The sequence below is a fragment of the Nerophis lumbriciformis genome, linkage group LG13, assembly GCF_033978685.3.
Source record: "Nerophis lumbriciformis linkage group LG13, RoL_Nlum_v2.1, whole genome shotgun sequence".
NCBI classification, from domain to species: domain Eukaryota; kingdom Metazoa; phylum Chordata; class Actinopteri; order Syngnathiformes; family Syngnathidae; genus Nerophis; species Nerophis lumbriciformis.
In genome coordinates this window covers 47,244,007-47,271,981 of record NC_084560.2, presented here as the reverse complement: position 1 = coordinate 47,271,981, position 27,975 = coordinate 47,244,007, and the positions used below count along the sequence as shown (strand labels likewise).

Here is a 27,975-nt window from a genome sequence, read left to right as displayed (position 1 = left end):
GGAAGCCCAGACTTCCCTCTCCCCAGCCACTTCGTCCAGCTCTTCCTGTGGGACCCCGAGGCGTTCCCAGGCCAGCCGGGAGAGATAGTCTTCCCAGCGTGTCCTGGGTCTCCCCCGTGGCCTCCTACCGGTCGGACGTGCCCGAAACACCTTCCTAGGGAGGCGTTCGGGTGGCATCCTGACCAGATGCCCGAACCACCTCATCTGGCTCCTCTCCATGTGGAGGAGCAGCGGCTTTACTTTGAGCTCCCCCCGGATGGCAGAGCTTCTCACCCTATCTCTAAGGGAGAGCCCCGCCACCCGGCGGAGGAAACTCATTTCGGCCGCTTGTACCCGTGATCTTGTCCTTTCGGTCATAACCCAAAGCTCATGACCATAGGTGAGGATGGGAACGTAGATCGACCGGTAAATCGAGAGCTTTGCCTTCCGGCTCAGCTCCTTCTTCACCACAACGGATCGATACAGCGTCCGCATTACTGAAGACGCCGCACCGATCCGCCTGTCGATCTCACCATCCACTCTTCCCTCACTCGTGAACAAGACTCCGAGGTACTTGAACTCCTCCACTTGGGGCAAGATCTCCTCCCTAACCCGGACATGGCACTCCACCCTTTTCCGGGAGAGAACCATGGACTCGGACTTGGAGGTGCTGATTCCCATCCCAGTCGCTTCACACTCGGCTGCGAACCGATCCAGTGAGAGCTGAAGATCTTGGCCGGAGGAAGCCATCAGGACCACATCATCTGCAAATAGCAGAGACCTAATCCTGCAGCCACCAAACCAGATCCCCTCAACGCCCTGACTGCGCCTAGAAATTCTGTCCATAAAGGTTATGAACAGAATCGGTGACAAAGGGCAGCCTTGGCGGAAACGGGTCCGACTTACTGCCGGCAATGCGGACCAAGCTCTGACACTGATTATACAGGGAGCGAACCGCCACAATAAGACAGTCCGTTACCCCATACTCTCTGAGCACTCCCCACAGGACTTCCCGGGGTACACGGTCGAATGCCTTCTCCAAGTCCACAAAGCACATGTAGACTGGTTGGGCAAACTCCCATGCACCCTCAAGGACCCTGCCGAGAGTATAGAGCTGGTCCACAGTTCCACGACCAGGACGAAAACCACACTGTTCCTCCTAAATCCGAGGTTCGACTATCCGGCGTAGCCTCCTCTCCAGTACACCTGAATAGACCTTACCGGGAAGGCTGAGGAGTGTGATCCCACGATAGTTGTAACACACCCTCCGGTTCCCCTTCTTAAAGAGAGGAACCACCACCCCGGTCTGCCAATCCAGAGGTACCGCCCCCGATGTCCACGCGATGCTGCAGAGTCTTGTCAACCAAGACAGCCCCACAGCATCCAGAGCCTTAAGGAACTCCGGGCGGATCTCATCCACCCCCGGGGCCTTGCCACCGAGGAGCTTTTTAACTATGAATTCATCATTTTAATTATTTTTTTTTATTATTAGAATTAATTTAAAAAAAGGTTCGCAGCCGAGTGTGAAGCGACTGGGATGAGAATCAGCACCTCCAAGTCCGAGTCCATGGTTCTCGCCCGGAAAAGGGTGGAGTGCCATCTCCAGGTTGGGGAGGAGATCTTGCCCCAAGTGGAGGAGTTCAAGTACCTCGGAGTCTTGTTCACGAGTCAGGGAAGAGTGGATGGTGAGATCGACAGGCGGATCGGTGCGGCGTCTTCAGTAATGTGGACGCTGTATCGATCCGTTGTGGTGAAGAAGGAGCTGAGCCGGAAGGCAAAGCTCTCAATTTACCGGTCGATCTACGTTCCCATCCTCACCTATGGTCATGAGCTTTGGGTTATGACCGAAAGGACAAGATCACGGGTACAAGCGGCCCAAATGAGTTTCCTCCGCCGGGTGGCGGGGCTCTCCCTTAGAGATAGGGTGAGAAGCTCTGCCATCCGGGGGGAGCTCAAAGTAAAGCCGCTGCTCCTCCACATGGAGAGGAGCCAGATGAGGTGGTTCGGGCATCTGGTCAGGATGCCACCCGAACGCCTCCCTAGGGAGGTGTTTAGGGCACGTCCGACCGGTAGGAGGCCACGGGGAAGACCCAGGACACGTTGGGAAGACTATGTCTCCCGGCTGGCCTGGGAACGCCTCGGGGTCCCACGAGAAGAGCTGGGCGAAGTGGCTGGGGAGAGGGAAGTCTGGGCTTCCCTGCTTAGGCTGCTGCCCCCGCGACCCGACTTCGGATAAGCGGAAGAAGATGGATGGATGGATGGATGGATGGATGGAGTTTAAAAAAAACAACTTTTTAGCCCATCTTCATGTAACGAGAAGGAGCTTTTCTAACCTGTAACTTGTTTTGTATAAGTTTCATTATAATTATTATACCAAATGATACATTGCGAGAATCTGCTTGAATCAAGAATCGCTTTTGAAACAAATTGTCACCCCTGGAATCGGACTTTGATCAAAGTATTTAGCTCAGCGTGTCACTCGTCATAAATGTATTTTATAGATGGTATACTACCTAATTCTTACTCAAACTTTAACACTTTGGTCTAAGCTTTTTTTTTTTAACAATGAGGCGCATCTATGACAAAATACTGTTTTGTTGTTTGAAGGTGTTACCTGTCAAGCTCTTTTCACACTATGTTGGCAGTTAAAGGGCTGTCTAAAGCAGGGGTGCTCATTACGTCGATCGCGAGCTACCGGTCGATCTCGGAGGGTGTGTCAGTCGATCACCAGCCAGGCATTAAAAAAATAGTCCTAAAAATGAGCGATCATAAATCTTCACTATGACGTCACTTTCGTCACTTGATTGACATTCACGGCACCCGAGGGTCTTCTGAGATGACGCTGGCTGCTGCCAGCTCATTAAAATTATCGACTGGAAGGCGAGAAACACTTTATTTCAACAGACTCTGGCGTCGTACCTGTCGTCAAAACTCCAAAGACCGACTGCACAGTTGTGCTAACAAAACAAGAGTCTCAGAAAGCTGGCGTGCACAAGCTAGCAAGCTACGGAGTTTGCCGACAATGTATTTCTTGTAAAGTGTATACAAAGGAGTACGGAAGCTGGACAAATAAGATGCCAAAAACCAACCACTTTCATGTGGTATTGGACAGAAAGGAGGACTTTTTTTCTCCTCCATTCGAAAATGCGGACGTTTTTAGCACCACTGTCTGATTCCAATCAATGCAAGTCATCACAATCAGGTAATACACCAACTTATATTCTTGTCTTCATGAAAGAAAGAAATCTATATGTGTTAAACATGCTTGTATTATCTTTAAACACCTTTAACTTATTAACAATATTAACTATATGTGTTAAACATGCTTGTATTATCATTAAACACCTTTAACTTGTTAACAATATTAACTATATGTATTAAACATGCTTGCATTATCTTTAAACACCTTTAACTTGTTAACAATATTAACTATATGTATTAAACATACTTGTATTATCATTAAACACCTTTAATTTATTAACAATATTAACTATATGTATTAAACATTCTTGTATTATCATTAAACACCTTTAATTTATTAACAATATTAACTATGTGTTAAACATGCTTGCATTATCATTAAACACCTTTAACTTATTAACAAAAACATATGTTTCATAAATAAGTAAATATAAATGATATATATGAATGAGGTAGATCCCCACGACTTGATCAATTGAAAAGTAGCTCGCCTGCAGAAAAAGTGTGAGCACCCCTGGTCTAAAGTATTGCCTTGAGTTGTTATGGAAGGTTTTATGATGGTGATAGTTCAAATATTGAAGAGAGGGTATATTTAAAAAATGTTATCCAAGCAAGCAATTTATCGTTCTCCAAGTTAAAATCATTTGGCCTGTAAATGTTGTGTAATTACCTTTTAAACTCCCTAAAATGCTTCACTTTTAAGATACTGTTTAGGTAAAACCCCATCTTTCATGAAGTCTCAGGAGAGTTGTATGTGTGTGTGTGTGTGTGTGTGTGTGTGTGTGTGTGTGTGTGTGTGTGTGTGTGTGTGTGTGTGTGTGTGTGTGTGTGTGTGTGTGTGTGTGTGTGTGTGTGTGTGTGTGTGTGTGTGTGTGTGTGTGTGTGTACTTTCATACCCCTTCTGTTTACATAGTAATCGTACCGCATGGCTGTGCTCTGCTCTGTTGCTTGTTCATCCTTTTTTAGATCCACAACGATGATGGCGTGTGGCTCAAGCTCAATGACGAAACCATAAAGAAGTATGTTCCCAGCATGAATGGTTACACTGAGGCCTGGTGCCTCTCTTTTAACCAGCACCTGGGCAGGAGCCTTCTGGTCCCAGCCGACGTAAGTAAAGATGCTGACAGAGGCTGTGGCCAGTCAATGAGTGTGGCGTTTCAAGTTGTCCGGCGCCCTCTCCCCCAAAGTGTACACAAAGCATGTTTATTTGGACCAATGAGTATCAACCAATAAGGGGCGCCCTTTGCATGTAATGTTTGTTTGAATAACACCTTGTACTGAGGCAGCGAAAGGAAAAGCAGCCGCATGCAATGAAGTGATGCTTAAAGGTGGAATGTTCACCAGAATGGACCGTATTTCCTCATTTAGTGACCTAGGGTGTTCATTTTCTCAACTGCAGAGAGTATCATGCGACAACTCAAGCGGGATTTATAATAATATTAATATAATTATTAATAATGATAATGATGAAGTCGGGAAGTCCTGTGGGGAGTGCTCAGAGAGTATGGGGTATCGGACTGTCTGATTTTGGCGGTCCGCTCCCTGTATGATCAGTGCCAGAGCTTGGTCCGCATTGCCGGCAGTAAGTCGGACACGTTTCCAGTGAGGGTTGGACTCCGCCAAGGCTGCCCTTTGTCACCAATTCTGTTCATAACTTTTATGGACAGAATTTCTAGGCGCAGTCAGGGCGTTGAGGGGATCGGTTTGGTGGCTGCAGGATTAGGTCTCTGCTTTTTGCAGATGATGTGGTCCTGATGGCTTCATCTGGCCAGGATCTTCAGCTCTCACTGGATCGGTTCGCAGCCGAGTGTGAAGCGACTGGGATGAGAATCAGCACCTCCAAGTCCGAGTCCATGGTTCTCGCCCGGAAAAGGGTGGAATGCCATCTTCGGGTTGGGGAGGAGACCCTGCCCCAAGTGGAGGAGTTCAAGTACCTCGGAGTCTTGTTCACGAGTGAGGGAAGAGTGGATGGTGAGATCGACAGGCGGATCGGTGCGGCGTCTTCAGTAATGCGGACGCTGTATCGATCCGTTGTGGTGAAGAAGGAGCTGAGCCGGAAGGCAAAGCTCTCGATTTACCGGTCGATCTACGTTCCCATCCTCACCTATGGTCATGAGCTTTGGGTTATGACCGAAAGGACAAGATCACGGGTACAAGCGGCCGAAATGAGTTTCCTCCGCCGGGTGGCGAGGCTCTCCCTTAGAGATAGGGTGAGAAGCTCTGTCATTCGGGGGGAGATCAAAGTAAAGCCGCTGCTCCTCCACATGGAGAGGAGCCAGATGAGGTGGTTCGGGCATCTGGTCAGGATGCCACCCGAACGCCTCCCTAGGGAGGTGTTTAGGGCACGTCCGACCGGTAGGAGGCCACGGGGAAGACCCAGGACACGTTGGGAAGACTATGTCTCCCGGCTGGCCTGGGAACGCCTCGGGGTCCCACAGGAAGAGCTGGACGAAGTGGCTGGGGAGAGGGAAGTCTGGGCTTCCCTGCTTAGGCTGCTGCCCCCGCGACCCGACCTCGGATAAGCGGAAGAAGATGGATGGATGGATGGAATGATTTACACAGCGAAAAAAAAAAAAATTACTTAAAAGTTTTATTTATAATGATTTTTAACTGAAATAATATTAAAATGTAACATTTAAAAAATTAGATTTTTATTTTATTTTTATTTTTTTGTGCTAATGTATTAAAGCACAATGACCTGTTTGGCCTGTATTTGTATAAACGGCAAAGGTTGGGGAGATGCTGCCTCTTCTGTTTTTGAAATTGTTTTTGCAAGATCAGAAACCTTCTACCCAACTCCTCCCATGGCCCAGGAAGGCAAATTTCCTTCTTGCCGGCAGCTTTACAGATGCCGTGTTTGCACCGCGCAACAGTGTGCACTTTCAGACAGCGACACCGATGCGTTTTAGCGTGACGTCGCGACAGTGACTATTGTTTCACCCGTCCACACAACAGACATTGTAACATGTTTCTCCTCAAGAGGGAAATAAAACTGGCATCTATTTGAGGTGCTGCCTTTATTTTTCTTAAAGCTGACGACTAATTGGTACATGGCGTCTGTGAGAGTAGAGGCCACTGTTTGAGGAAATACCGCAGCTCACACGCTGAAATAGCACACGGACTAACACTGAGACACGGAGTAAAGCTGCAACTTGCATCCTGTTGATTAGGGGTGTCCAAACTTGTCACAGCGGGGGTGCATACAGAACAACTGAAATGTGTGGAGGAGCCATTTTGATCATACATAAGTGAAAAATAGAGGATTTATCATTTTCCTCACAAATCGCTGTTAAATGAATACAAAATAGAAAATAACTGGGGCTAAAGTCATGTCCGCTGTATCCCAAGACAATGTCACTAAACACTGAGCTCTTCCTGGTGTGACGTGTCCAAAAACAGCTGGCCGTCTCTTACTGTCTGTAAGCCATTGGTCTGCACACAAGAGTCTTTTCCGAATCGTGTTGAGAAGACGGTTCTACATGCAGGGCTCGCCGTGAAACTGACGCGCCACCTTGTCCCGGAGATGTAGCTCTCCTCTGGCAATGGTGATGATCCTTCCGCAGGTTCACAACACTTATACTTCCTCTACAGTATTTAGTCAAGTTTGATGTCTTCTCACGTAGCTATCTAATCTCTACCGTGTTAATATGTTCATTCAGCCTTTTTATTTGAGGTAGGAAACGTCGCAAATTAGATCTGTTGTCTGTACCGTATTTTTCGGACTATAAATCAGTTTTTTTCATACTTTGGCCAGGGGTGCGACTTATACTCAGGAGCGACTTATGTGCTGGGGTGATCGCCAAGTGCAGAAGTGCCAAGACGTGGCGTTACGCGCAACTCAGATACCGTAACATGGCACCGTTACGATTTTATGGTAGGACCGGCGAGATTCGGTCGATGACAATAAAAAGTACCAAATTATGTACCTATCCCTACTTCTGAGGGTTGCTGAGGTTTCAGTAAAGTGGGCCCGATCGACTGGTAAATACTTTTTTCATGGAGGGAAAAATCCAGGGGAAAAAAACAAAAGTGCTGACCAAAACGAACTGCGGGCCTCAAATGCGCCCCTGTGCCGCACTTTGGACACCTCTAATGTCGCTAGCAAATAAGCTTTTCCTCCATTCCCAATGCATTTTCAGGGCATGCCACTATGCTTCATTTTTAATTAGCATTTCGCGGCAACAAAACTCAGTCATGACAGGCAACGCTATGAATGTTCTAGGAGGTATATCCCAAAAATGGGATATCATGAACAAAGCTGCACCTTTGCATCGGGATGCTTTAGGTGGCTCAGAGACTTCCATGTGTGAACAGCATGACACACTGTATCATACCATTTTTTTGGAAGTCTCCTCCCCCGCCCCCACCAGAAACAAAGAAATCAAGTTTCCTTTTTTTGCCTCTCTTCTGACCCAAAGAGCCAAAGTGAAAATTAATCTTCTTCCAAAAAAATATTTCAGCGCCCTGTCCTTCCCCCCCACCACCCTCCCACACATTGTGTTTTCTCTCCTTTCTCTCTTTTTCTCGATTCGTCTACTGTGTGTCTTGACTGTCTCACGATGTGTTGCTCAGAGTGTCTTTAACGCTAGCCATGGAGTCAGGGATATCGGAATTATCTCGTGGACCCCCTTAACTATATTCCCGCCACAGGTGAGTTGTATGAAATAGAGGGATAAATAGCTTGTCTGACCCCCGCCTCCTCACCCGAACACCCATAGCTTCTCATTTGTTGATGTCACTTGTTAATAAGTCCAAGGTGGAGCTGCATGGGTGTCTTTTTATGTATCACTGTGGTAGCAGACTGCCTCCACAAAGTCCTGGAGTCATTAGTGCATGGGATTGAAGACTAAGTCTGCAGTCGGTTGCATGAGTTTTCCAAGGAGTCGTCATTGTAGCCTTGTCTGTCACAGCATGCCCGCCCTCCCAGCCCCGCCCCACCTGTTACACTAAATAATGAATATCTATATAAGTCACTGCAGTGTTGGATAGAATGATTTTTGTTGTTTCTTTATGCACTGATTTTCTCCTGAAATGATGTTAAAAGGATTGTGCTGTCTGGACAAAAGTATTGAGACACACCGTATCGTCATTTAAGTGTAGTCCCAATAAAACACACTTTGGAAAATTGTAGTGGAATTGCTATTCACACACTTCTCTTCTGAGGACCAACACTTGTGTCCTTTGCTCTCCAATGATCTTGTTCTAAGCGAGTGGGAAAACTTACTCTGCATGTTGGCACAAGTTTCCCAATACTTTTGTCCATTCTCTATATAATATAAGTAATATGAAATGTGTTAAAGTTTTCGAAAATTATAATGTGCTATATTTCCTCATTTAGTGGCCACAAGGGAGATTTAAAATATTTACTGAACTGCAGAAAGTACCAGGCTCTTGCCAGTTGTCAGTTACCGGTATTACATCATTCATGAGGGAGGGTTGTATACTGTATGTACAGTAAGGTTGTTGTTTTTTTCGACAAAGTACATTTCCATAAAAAACATTATTATATTATAATGAAAATACTAAATATTTATATATATATATATATATATATATATATATATATATATATATAGACTTAGACTTCCTTTTTATTGTCATTCAAATTTGAACTTTACAGCACAGATAAGAACGAAATTTCGTTACATAAGCTCATGGTAGTGCAGGATAAAAAAGCAATAAGGTGCATATATAAATTAATAAATATATATAAATAATATATATAATATATATATAAAATAAATAAATATATATTATATATATAGATAGATATATATATATATATATGAATTAAATATATATATATATATATATATATATATATATATATATACACTTAGAATATTTTTCTTTAGCAATTACACACACACATTACACATATATATATATATGTATATACACTTAGAATATTTTTCTTTAGCAATTACACACACACATTACACACATATATATATATATATATATATATATATATATATATATATATATATATATACACACTTAGAATATTTTTCTTTAGCAATTACACACACATTACAAATATATATATATATATATATATATATATATATACATACACTTAGAATATTTTTCTTTAGCAATTACACACACACATTATAAATATATATATATATACACTTAGAATATTTTTCTTTAGCAATTACCAATTACACACACACATTACAAATATATATATATATACATATATATATATATATATATATATATATTTTATATATATATATAAATGATATATAAAAATATTTTTTATATATATATATATATATATATTTTTTTTTTATATATATATATATAAATGATATATAAAAATATTTTTTACATATATATATATATATATATATATATATATATATATATATATATATATATATATATACATATATATGTATGTGTGGGAAAAAAATCACAAGACTATTTCATCTCTACAGGCCTATATCATCAGGAGATTTCTGAATCTCCTGATGATTGAGGGAACCCCTCATGAAACAGGCCTGTAGAGATGAAATAGTCTTGTGATTTTTTCCCACACATACATATATTGCGCTCTACTACGGTATCGAGCACTATTTTTTGGATAACCTTATTAAGACATATATATATATATATATATATATATATATATATATATATATATATATATATATATATATATATATATATATATATATATAATGTATACATGCATACCTGTATATTTATTAGCACTGTGAATCTTTGGGCACCATTTAATACGATTTGATTCTTAGGGGTAACTATTCGATTCAGAATCGATTATCGATTCATAATTAATACTTTTTTAATAACATTGAGTGCCAGTTCTATGAATAACTAAATTCCTCCATAAAATAAGACAAACAGCTTTGCTAAATGTTTATTACTTACTTATGTGTACAGCAAATATGGGCATCTACATCAACAATATGATTTGCCTGGCTGGAAAAGACAGAAGAAAAAAATCTATTTTTTTTGACACTCCTAATATATGTATCCATATGATTACGGTGAAACTCAAAACATTCGAATATTGTGCAAAGGTCCGTCCATGTCAGCAATTCAACTTCAAATGTGATACTAAAACTCATTACAGTGCATGCAAAGTGAGATATGTCAAGCCCTATTATTTATTATGATTTCGACGATTATGGCTTAGTTTTTGAAAACCCAAAATGTCCTGATATTTTCAATTTGAGGTTTTAATAAGCTGTAAGCCATAAGCATCAAAATTATATCAAACGAAGGCTTGAAATATCTTCATTTGCAACTTAGGAGCCTATGTCCTATATTAGTTTATTAACCATGTAAATCTAATTGCTGGAATAAACAAACATTTGCACGATATGCACAATGAATAATAATTTCACCTGCATATTCATATTGTGGGCTGTATTCTAGTCTTGGAATTGTTTTTTTTTTTTCTTGGACAGTATTTGATGACTTGATATGAGGAAATACGACATGAAGGTCTATGAAAACATGATAGGAATAATGAACTTAGCATTCAGTGGCTTGAGGATTGGATAAGAATGTTCAAACGTGTTGTGTGGGTTTGCAGAGCATGCACTCTGTATTGCTATTCCAGTCTGCTTCCGCTTTCACTCTAATGCCCGCTCTCGCCTCTTGCAGGAGGTCAGGGGCCAGTCGGAGGACGCCATAAAGGAGGTGAGCAGCTGCCCTTCCCACGAAGCTCCCACTCGGGTGCAGAGCAGGGCAGGGCAGGGCGGCGGACCGGGGCTTTATAAGGTAGTGAAGACCGGCCCCTCTGGTCACAACATCAGAAGCTGCCCAAACCTTAGGGGTATCCCCATTGGAATGTTAGTACTTGGCAACATGGTCAAGGCCATAGGCGAGGTACGCACTCACCCTGAATATGCATTGTCTTTAATACTGTGGGTAGGATTGGTCTGAAATTTGGCTTGTTTTTTTTTTACAAAAGCGCCATTCCCCTAACAAATTCTACCTAATACTGACTGACTTGTGGGTGCCTGCTGTGTATCTTTCCACTGATTTCACCTTCTTTCCCATTCATTCCTGTTTATCTGCAAACCTGTCATACCCAGCTGCTGCAGGACTCTTGTCTTCTGGCACAATTAATCTCCAGTATCTTTCAAAATTCTCTTCTTTTTTGTTTTGTTTTACTCTTTTGGTTTTGACCCAGCTGCTCTGGTGTGTCATGCTGTTCACCGGCCCGTCCTGATCTGCAAAGTACAGCCTGCACTTACTAATACTTCCATCTTGTGTCTTGTTTTTGGTTTTTTATCTTCTTAAAACGATAGTGTTTCAGAGAGTGAGAGAGACAAAAACAGCCTTGTGCGTTTTATTTTCAATAAGCGACAGCTGAACCAATAAATTTTACTTTTAAGACGCAGTGTGGCGTGCTGACTATGCAATTGCTTTTGCATTGTGTATTTGAATTGATTCATTCAAAATGTTGCATGTGAACGATCTGCTCTACTCGATTCTGTGTCTGTGATTACATGCAATAAATATAAAACATGCCCATAGACTGTATAAAATATGGATGTGGCCAAGTATTGACCATATTTGGTTCGAAACTCGGAAGTAATGAAAACAAATCTGTTCTATCAAGGGTCAAACTGTCATCTTTGCGCCACCTTTTTCAACTAAACAGACGTGTGTCCTAATCCAATATTGATATCTGATATCACTCCATCCATCCATCCATCTTCTTCCGCTTATCCGAGGTCGGGTCGCGGGGGCAGCAGCTTAAGCAGGGAAGCCCAGACTTCCCTCTCCCCAGCCACTTCGTCCAGCTCCTCCCGGGGGATCCCGAGGCGTTCCCAGGCCAGCCGGGAGAGATAGTATTCCCAGCGTGTCCTGGGTCTTCCCCGTGGCCTCCTACCGGTCGGACGTGCCCGAAACACCTCCCTAGGGAGGCGTTCGGGTGGCATCCTGACCAGATGCCCGAACCACCTCATCTGGCTCCTCTCCATGTGGAGGAGCAGCGGCTTTACTTTGAGCTCCCCCCGAATGACAGAGCTTCTCACCCTATCTCTAAGGGAGAGCCCCGCCACTCGGCGGAGGAAACTCATTTCGGCCGCTTGTACCCGTGATCTTGTCCTTTCGGTCATGACCCAAAGCTCATGACCATAGGTGAGGATGGGAACGTAGATCGACCGGTAAATCGAGAGCTTTGCCTTCCGGCTCAGCTCCTTCTTCACCACAACGGATCGATACAGCGTCCGCATTACTGAAGATGCCGCACCGATCCGCCTGTCGATCTCACGATCCACTCTTCCCCCACTCGTGAACAAGACTCCGAGGTACTTGAACTCCTCCACTTGGGGCAAGATCTCCTCCCCAACCCGGAGATGGCACTCCACCCTTTTCCGGGAGAGAACCATGGACTCGGACTTGGAGGTGCTGATTCTCATCCCAGTCGCTTCACACTCGGCTGCGAACCGATCCAGTGAGAGCTGAAGATCTTGGCCGGAGGAAGCCATCAGGACCACATCATCTGCAAATAGCAGAGACCTAATCCTGCAGCCACCAAACCAGATCCCCTCAACGCCCTGACTGCGCCTAGAAATTCTGTCCATAAAGGTTATGAACAGAATCGGTGACAAAGGGCAGCCTTGGCAGAGTCCAACCCTCACTGGAAACGTGTCCGACTTACTGCCGGCAATGCAGACCAAGCTCTGGCACTGATTATACAGGGAGCGAACTGCCACAATAAGACAGTCCGTTACCCCATACTCTCTGAGCACTCCCCACAGGACTTCCCGGGGCACACGGTCGAATGCCTTCTCCAAGTCCACAAAACACATGTTGACTGGTTGGGCAAACTCCTATGCACCCTCAAGGACCCTGCCGAGAGTATAGAGCTGGTCCACAGTTCCACGACCAGGACGAAAACCACACTGTTCCTCCTGAATCCGAGGTTCGACTGTCCGGCGTAGCCTCCTCTCCAGTACACCTGAATAGACCTTACCGGGAAGGCTGAGGAGTGTGATCCCACGATAGTTGGAACACACCCTCCGGTTCCCCTTCTTAAAGAGAGGAACCACCACCCCGGTCTGCCAATCCAGAGGTACCGCCCCCGATGTCCACGCGATGTTGCAGAGTCTTGTCAACCAAGACAGCCCCGCAACATCCAGAGCCTTAAGGAACTCCGGGCGGATCTCATCCACCCCCGGGGCCTTGCCACCGAGGAGCTTTTTAACTACCTCGGCAACCTCATCCCCAGAAATAGGAGAGCCCACCACAGATTCCCCAGGCACTGCTTCCTCATAGGAAGACGTGCTGGTAGGATTGAGGAGGTCTTCGAAGTATTCCCTCCACCGATCCACAACATCCGCAGTCGAGGTCAGCAGAGCACCATCCTCACCATACACGGTGTTGACACTGCACTGCTTCCCCTTCCTGAGGCGGCGGATGGTGGTCCAGAATTGCTTCGAAGCCGTCCGGAAGTCTTTTTCCATGATATCACTCTGTATCTGAAAAAAATCGGACTATATCGTCTTGCAGCAAAACTCTCTGATACAAATAGTCCTGCAGTGCGTTTACTTGTGCAAAGTTGGACAGCTATTTGACATCTAAATGTCCTCCAACAAGCACACAAGGTCGGTGCTTTCTTGTGTTTTAGTAAAGTTATTTACAAAAAGTTAACATGGTAGGCTGCGGGACACTCGGAGCTTGAAGCTACGCAACAACTAAGCACACAAAAGCACACAAAAGCACACAAGCTAGACATAAGTCATGTGTGTCCTTAATTGACCAATATTGCAGTCTAAAACACATTTGTCAATTTATTAAATGATTATAGTTACATATTACTTACAGATACAAAATGTCCAAGGCAGAAACATATTAGAAAGTGTCCAGTAACAAATGTGTCCGCATCGCTCAGCTTTCTGCGTCAGGAATTTGACTTAATTATTGTCGCCACTTCAAACTAAAGACTGCATAAGTCAATTTTCGATGGTTATGTTTTTCATGACTACCATTGTTCTCTGTGTAAGTCATGTCCCTTGATCAAGCCTTTTCTAGCACTCAACACTACAAAAATAATAAAAGTAAGCACGCTTGCTGCTGATATCGTATTGGATCAATATCGGCATCGTCCAATACTCATGGTTCCAATATCAGTATCCACCACTAAAACAGATCATTTCAAGTGTAAAACAGAATTTAACCGACTGTTAATATTACAACGTGAAAACAAGTTGAAGCACATTTCTTTAAAATGTTGCTTATATTCTAATTTGCGAGACTTCAGGTGTTTCCGCTACAGTCCGTTCAGGTCGTAAGTTTCCCCCCGCTGGCGACCTTGAATGAATGCAGTTTTAAAACAACATCCACGCTCATACAGTCAATGGCTTTGTTTGATGATACAGTTTATGGTCACGACCAGCAAGAGATTCTGGATAAAGAGTGTCGTGTGTGTACCAGGTGGTCAACTCAGAGGGAACCTGGGTCCAGCTGGATAAAAACAGTGTGGTGGAGTTCTGCGAGAGTGACGAGGGAGAGGCCTGGTCGCTGGCCAGAGACCGCGGAGGAAACCAGTACCTTCGCCACAATGATGGTAGGTAAAAGCCCAATCCTGGCTTGTACAGTCAGTTCCTGGATATTAACCACCAATCTGGTCTAGCAGAACAAGCGCTGCTGGAGCACGGGACGCAGACCCCGCCGCCCAGCCCTTTTTCTGTGCAGGCCTTCAACAGAGCAGCGACGGCCAATGGAGCGCAGGGCTTTGACTACGGTATCTCCAACAACAAAGGTCAGTTGAGAACATTTGAAGGGGATCACATCGCACATCCATGTGAGCCATGACGGCTAGTCAGCTATACACCCACCAGCCACAACATTAGGTTCACCTGCACCACCTCCCTTTACAAAGATAAGTCATGCTCAGTTTTTGTTGACAAAATCACATTTTCTTGTTCTGCTCATAGATTATTTTGCTTAGTGAAAATGCTCAGATGAATGCCTCTATTTAATTGAGTCTCCAATAACCGCTAGGTCAGCAATCATCGGCAGCTTCCTGCTATACAGGTAAAAGCCAGTAAATTAGAATATTTTGAAAAACTTGATTTATTTCAGTAATTGCATTCAAAAGGTGTAACTTGTACATTATATTTATTCATTGCACACAGACTGATGCATTCAAATGTTTATTTCATTTAATTTTGATGATTTGAAGTGGCAACAAATGAAAATCCAAAATTCCGTCTGTCACAAAATTAGAATATTACTTAAGGCTAATACAAAAAAGGGATTTTTAGAAATGTTGGCCAACTGAAAAGTATGAAAATGAAAAATATGAGCATGTACAATACTCAATACTTGGTTGGAGCTCCTTTTGCCTCAATTACTGCGTTAATGCGGTGTGGCATGGAGTCGATGAGTTTCTGGCACTGCTCAGGTGTTATGAGAGCCCAGGTTGCTCTGATAGTGGCCTTCAACTCTTCTGCGTTTTTGGGTCTGGCATTCTGCATCTTCCTTTTCACAATACCCCACAGATTTTCTATGGGGCTAAGGTCAGGGGAGTTGGCGGGCCAATTTAGAACAGAAATACCATGGTCCGTAAACCAGGCACGGGTAGATTTTGCGCTGTGTGCAGGCGCCAAGTCCTGTTGGAACTTGAAATCTCCATCTCCATAGAGCAGGTCAGCAGCAGGAAGCATGAAGTGCTCTAAAACTTGCTGGTAGACAGCTGCGTTGACCCTGGATCTCAGGAAACAGAGTGGACCGACACCAGCAGATGACATGGCACCCCAAACCATCACCCAACCATGCAAATTTTGCATTTCCTTTGGAAATCGAGGTCCCAGAGTCTGGAGGAAGACAGGAGAGGCACAGGATCCACGTTGCCTGAAGTCTAGTGTAAAGTTTCCACCATCAGTGATGGTTTGGGGTGCCATGTCATCTGCTGGTGTCGGTCCACTCTGTTTCCTGAGATCCAGGGTCAACGCAGCCGTCTACCAGCAAGTTTTAGAGCACTTCATGCTTCCTGCTGCTGACCTGCTCTATGGAGATGGAGATTTCAAGTTCCAACAGGACTTGGCGCCTGCACACAGCGCAAAATCTACCCGTGCCTGGTTTACGGACCATGGTATTTCTGTTCTAAATTGGCCCGCCAACTCCCCTGACCTTAGCCCCATAGAAAATCTGTGGGGTATTGTGAAAAGGAAGATGCAGAATGCCAGAGCCAAAAACGCAGAAGAGTTGAAGGCCACTATCAGAGCTACCTGGGCTCTCATAACACCTGAGCAGTGGCAGAAACTCATCGACTCCATGCCACGCCGCATTAACGCAGTAATTGAGGCAAAAGGAGCTCCAACCAAGTATTGAGTATTGTACATGCTCATATTTTTCATTTTCATACTTTTCAGTTGGCCAACATTTCTAAAAATCCCTTTTTTGTATTAGCCTTAAGTAATATTCTAATTTTGTGACACACGGAATTTTGGATTTTCATTTGTTGCCACTTCAAATCATCAAAATTAAATGAAATAAACATTTGAATGCATCAGTCTGTGTGCAATGAATAAATATAATGTACAAGTTACACCTTTTGAATGCAATTACTGAAATAAATCAAGTTTTTCAAAATATTCTAATTTACTGGCTTTTACCTGTAGTTGTTTTTAACTAACTGGCATTTTCAGCATTTGAAGGATCATGATTGGTTCGCATCCAGCCGTTATATCTACCTCTGCATACGATTTGAAATGTTGGTGTGGCCACTCTGATGTCGGTGTGGAACTCGTGCGTGTTACACTTCATGATGTGTACCGAATTTGGTACTTTTATAGGCAGTGACCAAAATCCGTCAATACTACCGAGTATGGAGCCACGTAAAATCAAACGGTGCCATATTTCGATACCTTTGTTGCACGTGAAGTCGCGTGCGGTTGCAGACTAAACACTTGCTCAAAGAAACAACACTCAAGCGGCACTGAGGGCAGACTCAGCCAAACTCCCTCAAAGTAATGTTGCAATTTTTAACAGCAAAAAAGCAAGTATGTTTTGGTAGAAAACACTCAAACGTAAAGTAAGGCTCCACTCTTCCAAAATGCGCTAGCTTAATGTTAACTTACATTGGATTTGCCTTAGACAGGCTACTATTAGCATTAGCAATTTTACATGAAGATTTCAACTCCTCCAATTTTGGTAATTAAAACTACAACTAAGATGAATTTTACAATCAAACAGCTGGTGTGTAATAAGCACAATACTTAGAGTATAAACAAGTTGTAAGGTGCAACATAACACTTTCAGCAGCCAGGAACAAGCTACTTCCTAGATAGTCTGTAAAATACTGCCATCTTATGTCTTGGAAGTGCAACTGCATTGCAAATGAGACTCAAATGTAAGAAAACAAGAGAGACTAATAGTGCCAGTGGTTCTCAAACTTTTTTTTGTCATCCCCCACTTTGGACAAGGGGGAGTTTTCAAGCCCCACCTGTCCCCATCGCCCCAACAGAGCGCTAATGCCAAGCTTTAACATTTTCAAATTTATTGAACATCAAGTTGTATACATTCAAACTCAATAGCATAAAATAACATTAAGTTCAATAATAAATAAAATAACTGTGCAGCTGTGGTATAACTTGCATCAAGTTCAATAATAAATAAAATAACTTCCATCAAGTTCAATAATAAATAAAACAAAAGTGTTATAACTTGCATCAAGTTCAATAATAAATCAAAAAAAGTGTTATAACTTGCATCACGTTCAATAATAAATCAAAAAAACTGTTATAACTTGCATCAAGTTCAATGATAAATCAAAAAAAGTGTTATAACTTGCATCACGTTCAATAATAAATCAAAAAAAGTGTTATAACTTGCATCAAGTTCAATAATAAATCAAACAAAAGTGTTATAACTTGCATCAAGTTCAATAATAAATCAAAAAAAGTGTTATAACTTGCATCAAGTTCAATAATAAATCAAAAAAGTGTTATAACTTGCTTCAAGTTCAATAATAAATCAAAAAGTGTTATAAATTGCATCACGTTCAATAATAAATAAAAAAAAGTGTTATAACTTGCATCAAGTTCAATAATAAATCAAATAACTTGCATCAAGTTCAATAATAACTCAAAAAAAGTGTTATAACTTGCATCAAGTTCAATAATAAATAAAACAAAAGTGTTATAACTTGCATCAAGTTCAATAATTAAAAAAAAAGTGTTATAACTTGCATCAAGTTCAATAATAAATCAAATAAAAGTGTTATAACTTGCATCAAGTTCAATAATAAATCAAATAACTTGCATCAAGTTCAATAATAAATAAAACAAAAGTGTTATAACTTGCATCAAGTTCAATAATAAAAAAAAAAGTGTTATAACTTGCATCAAGTTCAATAATAAATCAAATAAAAGTGTTATAACTTGCATCAAGTTCAATAATAAATCAAATAACTTGCATCAAGTTCAATAATAAATTAAAAAAAACATTTAAAGTGAAATTTCCTCCCGTTCCTCCTGTCATGTCTCTATTCCCCACACTTTGAGAAATGCTGGACTAAGCGATAGTAAATGGATGGATGGATATTACAACTGGAGTGGATAGCACACTTATCATAATCAGCTCATTTTTAAATCTTACATTAAAAAATAAAATGAACAATCAACATTCATTAACACACATAAAAGTACAAAAAATTGGTACCGTCGCCTCCGGGTATCGATTCCCAGGAATTGGTACTGTATCGGTTCAGATGTGAAATCCAATATAGTTGACAAAATAATAGAAAATAAAGACTACAGTATACAGTATTGTCATATGTATGATGTTGCGTTTTGGACCAGTTGTTCCTCACAGGGAATTCAAGTCACAATTCGCTCCCAAGTTCTTTCCGACACTTAAAGCTGAGTTGAAAAACCACCAGAGACAGAATAGGTATTTTGTTGTATATTCTCAAAGCTTTGCCAATATACATTGATTGAGACCAGTCCAACCCTAGAACATTCTATCGCGCCTCCCAAAAATGGTCTGTCTTCCCGATCCCACCACCCTCTCTCTCCTCCCATCTCTGTAGACCAAACAAATGCTAGTCTAAACACATTCCAAAGAACTCAAGGTTTACACACATAGTATACTTGCTGACAGAGCATCAAGAGAATAAATGGAAAACACGAGCTGTTTTCAAATATGACTAAGAAATGAAAGAAGTACAACTTAAATTCGGATATATGTAAATATCTGCCTCCGACAATTCCCCCTTCAGATCTTCTAAAAAGATCTTTATCACTAGTACAACACAAATATCTGCCTCCGACAATGACACAGTACATTAATATTGACTTTATCTCTCTCTCTCTCTCTCACACTGACGTTGTATTGATCTCTTTAGTTCATTTAGCCATTTTTATGCTTGATCATGTGTAATTTAGGCTAAAATATGTTGAATGTGCTTAAAGATATACATACCGTATCTGCTAACTCGAAGCGTGAGGTTGCGAAGGACGAGTCCAATTAGAGCATTTACGGTATCTTAAGAATTGATTACTGATTGAACATGGAAAATATATGTACATTTTTGTTTTGATTTATTGAATCTGGCTTAGATTTCAGTTTTAGATGTGTGGATTCTACTGCAGGCACTTACTCTGCCAAATTAATCACTGATGTATATTCCTGTTACATGCACGTACCTGATCCCACTTCTGACACCAATTTGGCACACCGTTCTTATCTGACTGCAGTAATTTGTGTTCCGTTACCTAAATTAGTTGCTGTAATGACAAAAAAATAAACAATATTAACCCATTTATCAACTGAGCACTGCTACATTTGTAAAGGCTGCCGTGGCGTTGTTTAGGTGTGCCTAATGAAGTGTCACCTCCAGCTTCACCAAGCTCACTTTATCCTCATTGGAATGGATTTCATGCCCTTGTCCACTTCTTCTGCAATCACTGAAAATATCTTTAGGTTAGGACCTTTCCCAGCTCTGACACCACAATATGCATTCAGACCGCTGATCCCTTCTAACGTCTGCTTTTGATTTGTTGATGCATGTTTTGATCGCACAGTAGGTATCATCTCTGCGTATGTGTGCCTGTGTTCATGTGCTTTTTTTCTTCAGTATGTAGTCGAGCTAGGCCGCGCCACTCCATACTTAAGACTGAATTGCCCCGCACCCCACCCCCACCCCCACCCCCACCCAAGTCCCCTAGTTGAAGCTGTAGTTTCTCCACCTCCTCTGTCTCCATGTTTGCAGGTGACCGGCTGAGCGCCATACTGAATTCCATTCAGTCTGGGCCCTTCCTCTCAGCAGCTCCCTCCTCAGTGTTTGAGCAAGCCACACAACCTCCCTCTTCCTCTTCTTCCTCCTCTTCCTCCTCTACCTCTTCTTCCTCCTCTCTTGTCCACGGTCCATTTGTGTTTGGACAGTCCCCCTCCCAACTGTCTCAGCCGCAACCACAACTTCTGAGTAAGTGTGTCCAGCGATTAGACAGCTCCTGCACCAACGGGCGCTGATACTTTCTTTATTTACCCCACCCCACCCCCCCTTCCCTCATTTGCCCTCATTCGCTCTCTTTCCATCATCACTGCTCGTTCCTCTGAAGGGCAACGTGTTCCTTCATTGTCTTGTTTTAAATACTAGAAGGTGACGCCGAAATCAGGCCATATTTCCTCAAATAGTTGCTTCAGCTCTGCCTCGAATAATCTCCACCATTGCATTTAAATAAACGCCGTACCTCTTCTAGAGTAAAAATGTATCTTTACCATGACCGAAACCTCCATTAGAATAATCAAATATACATTACAAACATATTATGGTATTTCGATTAAGGTTTTATGCTGCCGATTCCGATACGTTTCATCCATGTATTTTGTTTTTTGTTCATGGTGATTGTTATTGACGGTGTAGCTATATCAACACATTATTTAAACTGCTTTCTTATTTTCTTTTATCCATCCATCTTCTTCCGCTTATCCGAGGTCGGGTCGCGGGGGCAGCAGCCTAAGCAGGGAAGCCCAGACTTCCCTCTCCCCAGCCACTTCGTCCAGCTCTTCCTGTGGGACCCCGATGCGTTCCCAGGCCAGCCGGGAGACATAGTCTTCCCAACGTGTCCTGGGTCTTCCCCGCGGCCTCCTACCGGTCGGACGTGCCCTAAACACCTCCCTAGGGAGGCGTTCGGGTGGCATCCTGACCAGATGCCCGAACCACCTCATCTGGCTCTTCTCGATGTGGAGGAGCAGCGGCTTTACTTTGAGCTCCTCCCAGATGGCAGAGCTTCTCACCCTATCTCTAAGGGAGAGCCCCGCCACCCGGCGGAGGAAACTCATTTGGGCCGCTTGTACCCGTGATCTTGTCCTTTCGGTCATGACCCAAAGCTCATGACCATAGGTGAGGATGGGAACGTAGATCGACCGGTAAATTGAGAGCTTTGCCTTCCGGCTCAGCTCCTTCTTCACCACAACGGATCGATACAGCGTCCGCATTACTGAAGACGCCGCACCGATCCGCCTGTCGATCTCACGATCCACTCTTCCCTCACTCGTGAACAAGACTCCAAGGTACTTAAACTCCTCCACTTGGGGCAAGATCTCCTCCCCAACCCGGAGATGGCACTCCACCCTTTTCCGGGCGAGAACCATAGACTCGGACTTGGAGGTGCTGATTCTCATCCCAGTCGCTTCACACTCGGCTGCGAACCGATCCAGTGAGAGCTGAAGATCTTGGCCAGATGAAGCCATCAGGACCACATCATCTGCAAAAAGCAGAGACCTAATCCTGCAGCCACCAAACCAGATCCCCTCAACGCCTTGACTGCGCCTAGAAATTCTGTCCATAGAAGTTATGAACAGAATGGGTGACAAAGGGCAGCCTTGGCGGAGTCCAACCCTCACTGGAAACGTGTCCGACTTACTACCGGCAATGCGGACCAAGGTCTGGCACTGATCATACAGGGAGCGGACTGCCACAATCAGACAGTCCGATACCCCATACTCTCTGAGCACTCCCCACAGGACTTCCCGAGGGACACGGTCGAATGCCTTCTCCAAGTCCACAAAACACATGTAGACTGGTTGGGCAAACTCCCATGCACCCTCAAGGACCCTGCCCAGAGTATAGAGCTGGTCCACAGTTCCACGACCAGGACGAAAACCACACTGTTCCTCCTGAATCCGAGGTTGGACTATTCCTCTCATTGTAATTTTACATCCAGTTACAATTACAGTCATATAGTATTGTACTGACAAAACTAGCTAAAGTCTTGCCATAGCATCTTCCTGCTAGATTGGAAGCTCCAGCACTTTTCCCACTTGCCGATAGTGCCATCAAAGCACGTTCTATTCAAGTCACTGTAAAAAATAAAAATACAACAGAGAAAAGTAACCTACGGTGTGAATGCTGAATAGCCAACAAGCTGAGATCAACTGTAATACAATAAAACATTTTTACCAATAATAAACAAGCGCTACTCTTTTCAGAATGTATTGTATTGTGATACAGTATCTTCATGGTCATTTATTGGTAGGAAGACTATCAGTGGTACTTTAACTTTAACTTAAAAATGTTTTTTGAAACACTAATAAATAAATGCCTGCTATATAAGTAAACAGACACTATATGAGGAAATATGGTAGTCCACCTTTATTAAAAACAAGATTCCGATTCATTTTGAAGCTCAAGGTCTTGTTCAAATGGACTGACATTGGCTTGCGCTGACTTATTTGTAATGTGTTTTTTGTTTGATGTATTTTTTGCTTGCTTTGATGATTGTTGAGACTTTTCCTGCGATTGGCATCCATTGCAGATTGATCTTCTCTAGTATTTGCATTCATTGCCCATCCAAACCAGCCAAGGTCCTTACTGCAATTGCACACAAAAGTAGTTTTAGCTATCACATAACTTGTTAGTCAGTGCAATAGACATTTCTTACTGTCGTTTCTGGTCATGCTACTTATTTTCTACCTGTCTTTTGTTACCATTTTTCTCCTCTAACATTGAATGCATTGCCTTCTTGAGCCCATTGCCTCTTTTGTGCTCTCTCTCTTTCTCCCTCGCTCCGGTGGCCTCGTCCGCATTCCATGTTTTGTTTTACCTGCCATTGTTCTCCGCTGTAGATGGTTCAGCACGCAGCCTTGCTTCTCGCGAGCGTGTGCACAAAAGCAGCGTGTCCGCGGCCGGGCATGGTACCGCTCTCTCATCTCTCGCTCTGAGGCAAAAGGGTGGGTAATCAAAAAAAGATCATGCATGCCTCCCTTCAGATTCATCAGAGGGTGGGTAGAAAGAATGCGGGTTTCATGTGCTTGCCATTAACGTTTGCAAGTTGGCTTAAGCGTTTGCCCCTTCCAAAACGCTAGTCTTGTTGAAATGCAGTCTTCTAATCATGCCAAAACCACTCAATACATACTCATACACATCCTTCATCTTTCCAGGTTGAACATATTTTGTCTTTCTACCTTTTATATATCCGTTTACATGTTTTTTATATCACATCTCAGTGTGTAATCTTGTTGGGGATCTATCATACTTGTTCATTTTTACGCCATAATGCAGTAGATAATTTTTTTAACTTATTTTATAGGTCTTCAATACTTTCTAAAAAGTTTTTGGGAATTATTACTTTGATGTGCTCCATACCGTGCTGAATTATAGTACTGTACGAGCACACTCAGCACGATCTGTTAGACAGTTATGCTTTTTTCATTTAATTACATTTGCAATAGTTTCTTAATTTTATGTATATTCATATACATGTATATGTACTGTATGTATACATATATCGATATAGATATGTATTTATGTATGTATATACAGGTAAAAGCCAGTAAATTAGAATATTTTGAAAAACTTGATTTATTTCAGTAATTGCATTCAAAAGGTGTAACTTGTACATTATATTTATTCATTGCACACAGACTGATGCATTCAAATGTTTATTTCATTTAATTTTGATGATTTGAAGTGGCAACAAATGAAAATCCAAAATTCCGTGTGTCACAAAATTAGAATATTACTTAAGGCTAATACAAAAAAAGGATTTTTAGAAATGTTGGCCAACTGAAAAGTATGAAAATGAAAAATATGAGCATGTAAAATACTCAATACTTGGTTGGAGCTCCTTTTGCCTCAATTACTGCGTTAATGCGGCGTGGCATGGAGTCGATGAGTTTCTGGCACTGCTCAGGTGTTATGAGAGCCCAGGTTGCTCTGATAGTGACCTTCAAATCTTCTGCGTTTTTGGGTCTGGCATTCTGCATCTTCCTTTTCACAATACCCCACAGATTTTCTATGGGGCTAAGGTCAGGGGAGTTGGCGGGCCAATTTAGAACAGAAATACCATGGTCCGTAAACCAGGCACGGATAGATTTTGCGCTGTGTGCAGGCGCCAAGTCCTGTTGGAACTTGAAATCTCCATCTCCATAGAGCAGGTCAGCAGCAGGAAGCATGAAGTGCTCTAAAACTTGCTGGTAGACTGCTGCGTTGACCCTGGATCTCAGGAAACAGAGTGGACCGACACCAGCAGATGACATGGCACCCCAAACCATCACCCAACCATGCAAATTTTGCATTTCCTTTGGAAATCGAGGTCCCAGAGTCTGGAGGAAGACAGGAGAGGCACAGGATCCACGTTGCCTGAAGTCTAGTGTAAAGTTTCCACCATCAGTGATGGTTTGGGGTGCCATGTCATCTGCTGGTGTCGGTCCACTCTGTTTCCTGAGATCCAGGGTCAACGCAGCCGTCTACCAGCAAGTTTTAGAGCACTTCATGCTTCCTGCTGCTGACCTGCTCTATGGAGATGGAGATTTCAAGTTCCAACAGGACTTGGCGCCTGCACACAGCGCAAAATCTACCTGTGCCTGGTTTACGGACCATGGTATTTCTGTTCTAAATTGGCCCGCCAACTCCCCTGACCTTAGCCCCACAGAAAATCTGTGGGGTATTGTGAAAAGGAAGATGCAGAATGCCAGACCCAAAAACGCAGAAGAGTTGAAGGCCACTATCAGAGCAACCTGGGCTCTCATAACACCTGAGCAGTGCCAGAAACTCATCGACTCCATGCCACGCCGCATTAACGCAGTAATTGAGGCAAAAGGAGCTCCAACCAAGTATTGAGTATTGTACATGCTCATATTTTTCATTTTCATACTTTTCAGTTGGCCAACATTTCTAAAAATCCCTTTTTTGTATTAGCCTTAAGTAATATTCTAATTTTGTGACACACGGAATTTTGGATTTTCATTTGTTGCCACTTCAAATCATCAAAATTAAATGAAATAAACATTTGAATGCATCAGTCTGTGTGCAATGAATAAATATAATGTACAAGTTACACCTTTTGAATGCAATTACTGAAATAAATCAAGTTTTTCAAAATATTCTAATTTACTGGCTTTTACCTGTATATAGATATGTTTGTATATAGATATGCATATATGTATGTATAGATACAGTATGTATGTATATATATATATAGATGTGTATATATGTATGTATATACTGTATATGTATATGTATATATGTATGATTATCAATATGTATATATGTATGTATATAAATATACAGTTGCGATCAAAAGTATACATACACTTGTAAAGAACATCATGTCATGGCTGTCTTGACTTTACAATCATTTCTACAACTCTTATGTTTTTGTGATGTAGTGATTGGAGCACATACTTGTTGGTCACAAAAAACATTCATGAAGTTTGCTTCTTTTATGAATTTATTATGGCTCTACTGAAAATGTGAGGGTGAAAAGTATACATACAGCAATGTTAATATTTGCTTACATGTCCCTTGGCAAGTTTACCTGCAATAAGGTGCTTTTGGTAGCCATCCACAAGCTTCTGCTTGACCACTTGACCACTCCTCTTGACAAAATCGGTGCAGTTCAGCTAAATTTGTTGGTTTTCTGGCATGGACTTGTTTCTTCAGCATTGTCCACACGTTTAAGTCAGGACTTTGGCAAGGCCATTCTAAAACCTTCATTCTAGTCTGATTTAGCCATCCCTTTATCACTTTTGCGGTGTGTTTGGGGTCATTGTCCTGTTGGAACACCCAACTGCGCCCAAGACCCAACCTCCGGGCTGATGATTTTAGCTTGGAGCTAATCCTCCTTTTTCATTGTCACATTTAAAGCAGCACCGGTAGGCCTGGTGTTCCTGGGATTAAAGGCCTCACCTTTTCTCCTCCAAACATATTGCTGGGTATTGTGGCCAAACAGCTCCGTTTTTGCTTCATCGGACATCACATGGACAAAGATAAGACCTTCTGGAGGAAAGTTCTGTTCTGTGTTCTACCGTCAAGCATGGTGGTGGTAGTATTATGTTCTGGGCCTGTTTTGCTGCCAATGGAACTGCTGTTTTAAATGGGACAATGAAAAAGGAGGATTAGCTCCAAATTGTTCAGGACAAGCTAAAATCATCAGCCCGGAGGTTGGGTCTTGGGCGCAGTTGGGTGTTCCAACAGGACAATGACCCCAAACACACCTCAAAAGTGGTAAAGGGATGGCTAAATCAGGCTAGAATGAAAGTTTTAGAATGGCCTTCCCAAAGTCCTGACTTAAACGTGTGGACAATGCTGAAGAAACAAGTCCATGCCAGAAAACCAACACATTTAGCTGAACTGCACCAATTTTGTCAAGAGGAGTGGTCAAAAATTCACCAAAAGCACCTTATTGCAGGTAAACTTGCCAAGGGACATGTAAGCAAATATTAACATTGCTGTATGTATACTTTTCACCCTCACATTTTCAGTAGAGCCATAATAAATTCATAAAAGAAGCAAACTTCATGAATGTTTTTTGTGAGCAACAAGTATGTGCTCCAATCACTACATCACAAAAAAAAAGAATTGTAGAAAGTATTGTAAACTCAAGACAGCCATGACATGATGTTCTTTACAAGTGGAAGTAAACTTTTGATCACGACTGTATGTATGTATGTATGTATGTATATATGTCTATTTATTTGTACATATGTATATGTATGTATCCATGTGTATATATACTGTAATGTGTATGTATACTGTATTTGTGTATATATAATGTATGTATGTGTATATATACTGTATATATGTCTATAGTATATATAGACATATATAAAGTATATATAGACATATATAGAGTATATATGTGAATATATACTGTATATATGTTTATACTGTATATATAGTGTGCATATATGTATGTATATATGTATGTGTGTATGCATGTATATATGTATATAATATATATGTATATATATATATATATATATATATATATATATGGTGCAGGAGTTTTTATTTTATTTTTTATTAGTGTAAACTGCCATCCTGCATTATTTTTTTACTCCTCCTGTAGGGGTTGCCACAGCAATGTAATTGCATGTATTTCTTTAGCTTACTGTTTTTACCCCGGATGGATACCCTTCCTAACAAATTACCAAATTAATCCCAGTTATCCAGCCTTGGGACCGGCACTGGGCATCCACAAAGGCTCAAGCCGTGAATTGATCCCATGCATAATAGAAATAAACAGACAGATTAAAAAATAACCCACAAAGTCAAAGCCTAATGTCTGTTTGCTCATGCGCGAGCACATTGACTGTCATATAAGTAATGTGATCCTTCCCCTTGCCACTTATTAAGGATAACCGTTGGTGCATTAGAGAAATAACAGGAAGGATTCACAATGATGCACAAATTCAAAGCTAACGCTTGTAGAGCTGCCATTTTATTCTGATAAATCCTCCAAGCACATGCACAATTGAAACTTAATGGCGTCATATATTTAACTCAACAGTTATTAATGAGGATAACCGCCACTTAGAATAGAAATAAATTCAAATAAAATAAAA

General features: G+C 42.1%; 1 protein-coding gene across 19 annotated transcripts in view; it reads left to right on the top strand.

The window, feature by feature from the left end:
- mycbp2 (MYC binding protein 2) overlaps positions 1-27,975 on the top strand; it is a 183,818-nt gene that overhangs the window by 112,149 nt on the left and 43,694 nt on the right. For 7 of the 19 annotated variants that reach the window (XM_061970697.2, XM_061970692.2, XM_061970695.2 and 4 more), the window contains 7 exons: positions 4,147-4,287; positions 7,753-7,830; positions 10,825-11,049; positions 14,611-14,743; positions 14,813-14,938; positions 20,396-20,608; positions 23,254-23,358. In XM_061970697.2, the coding sequence (XP_061826681.2) occupies positions 4,147-4,287; positions 7,753-7,830; positions 10,825-11,049; positions 14,611-14,743; positions 14,813-14,938; positions 20,396-20,608; positions 23,254-23,358 (1,021 nt within the window). The remainder of the gene's footprint in view (positions 1-4,146; positions 4,288-7,752; positions 7,831-10,824; positions 11,050-14,610; positions 14,744-14,812; positions 14,939-20,395; positions 20,609-23,253; positions 23,359-27,975) is intronic. The other 12 variants (XM_061970696.2, XM_061970694.2, XM_061970706.2 and 9 more) reach the window with 10 other exon arrangements.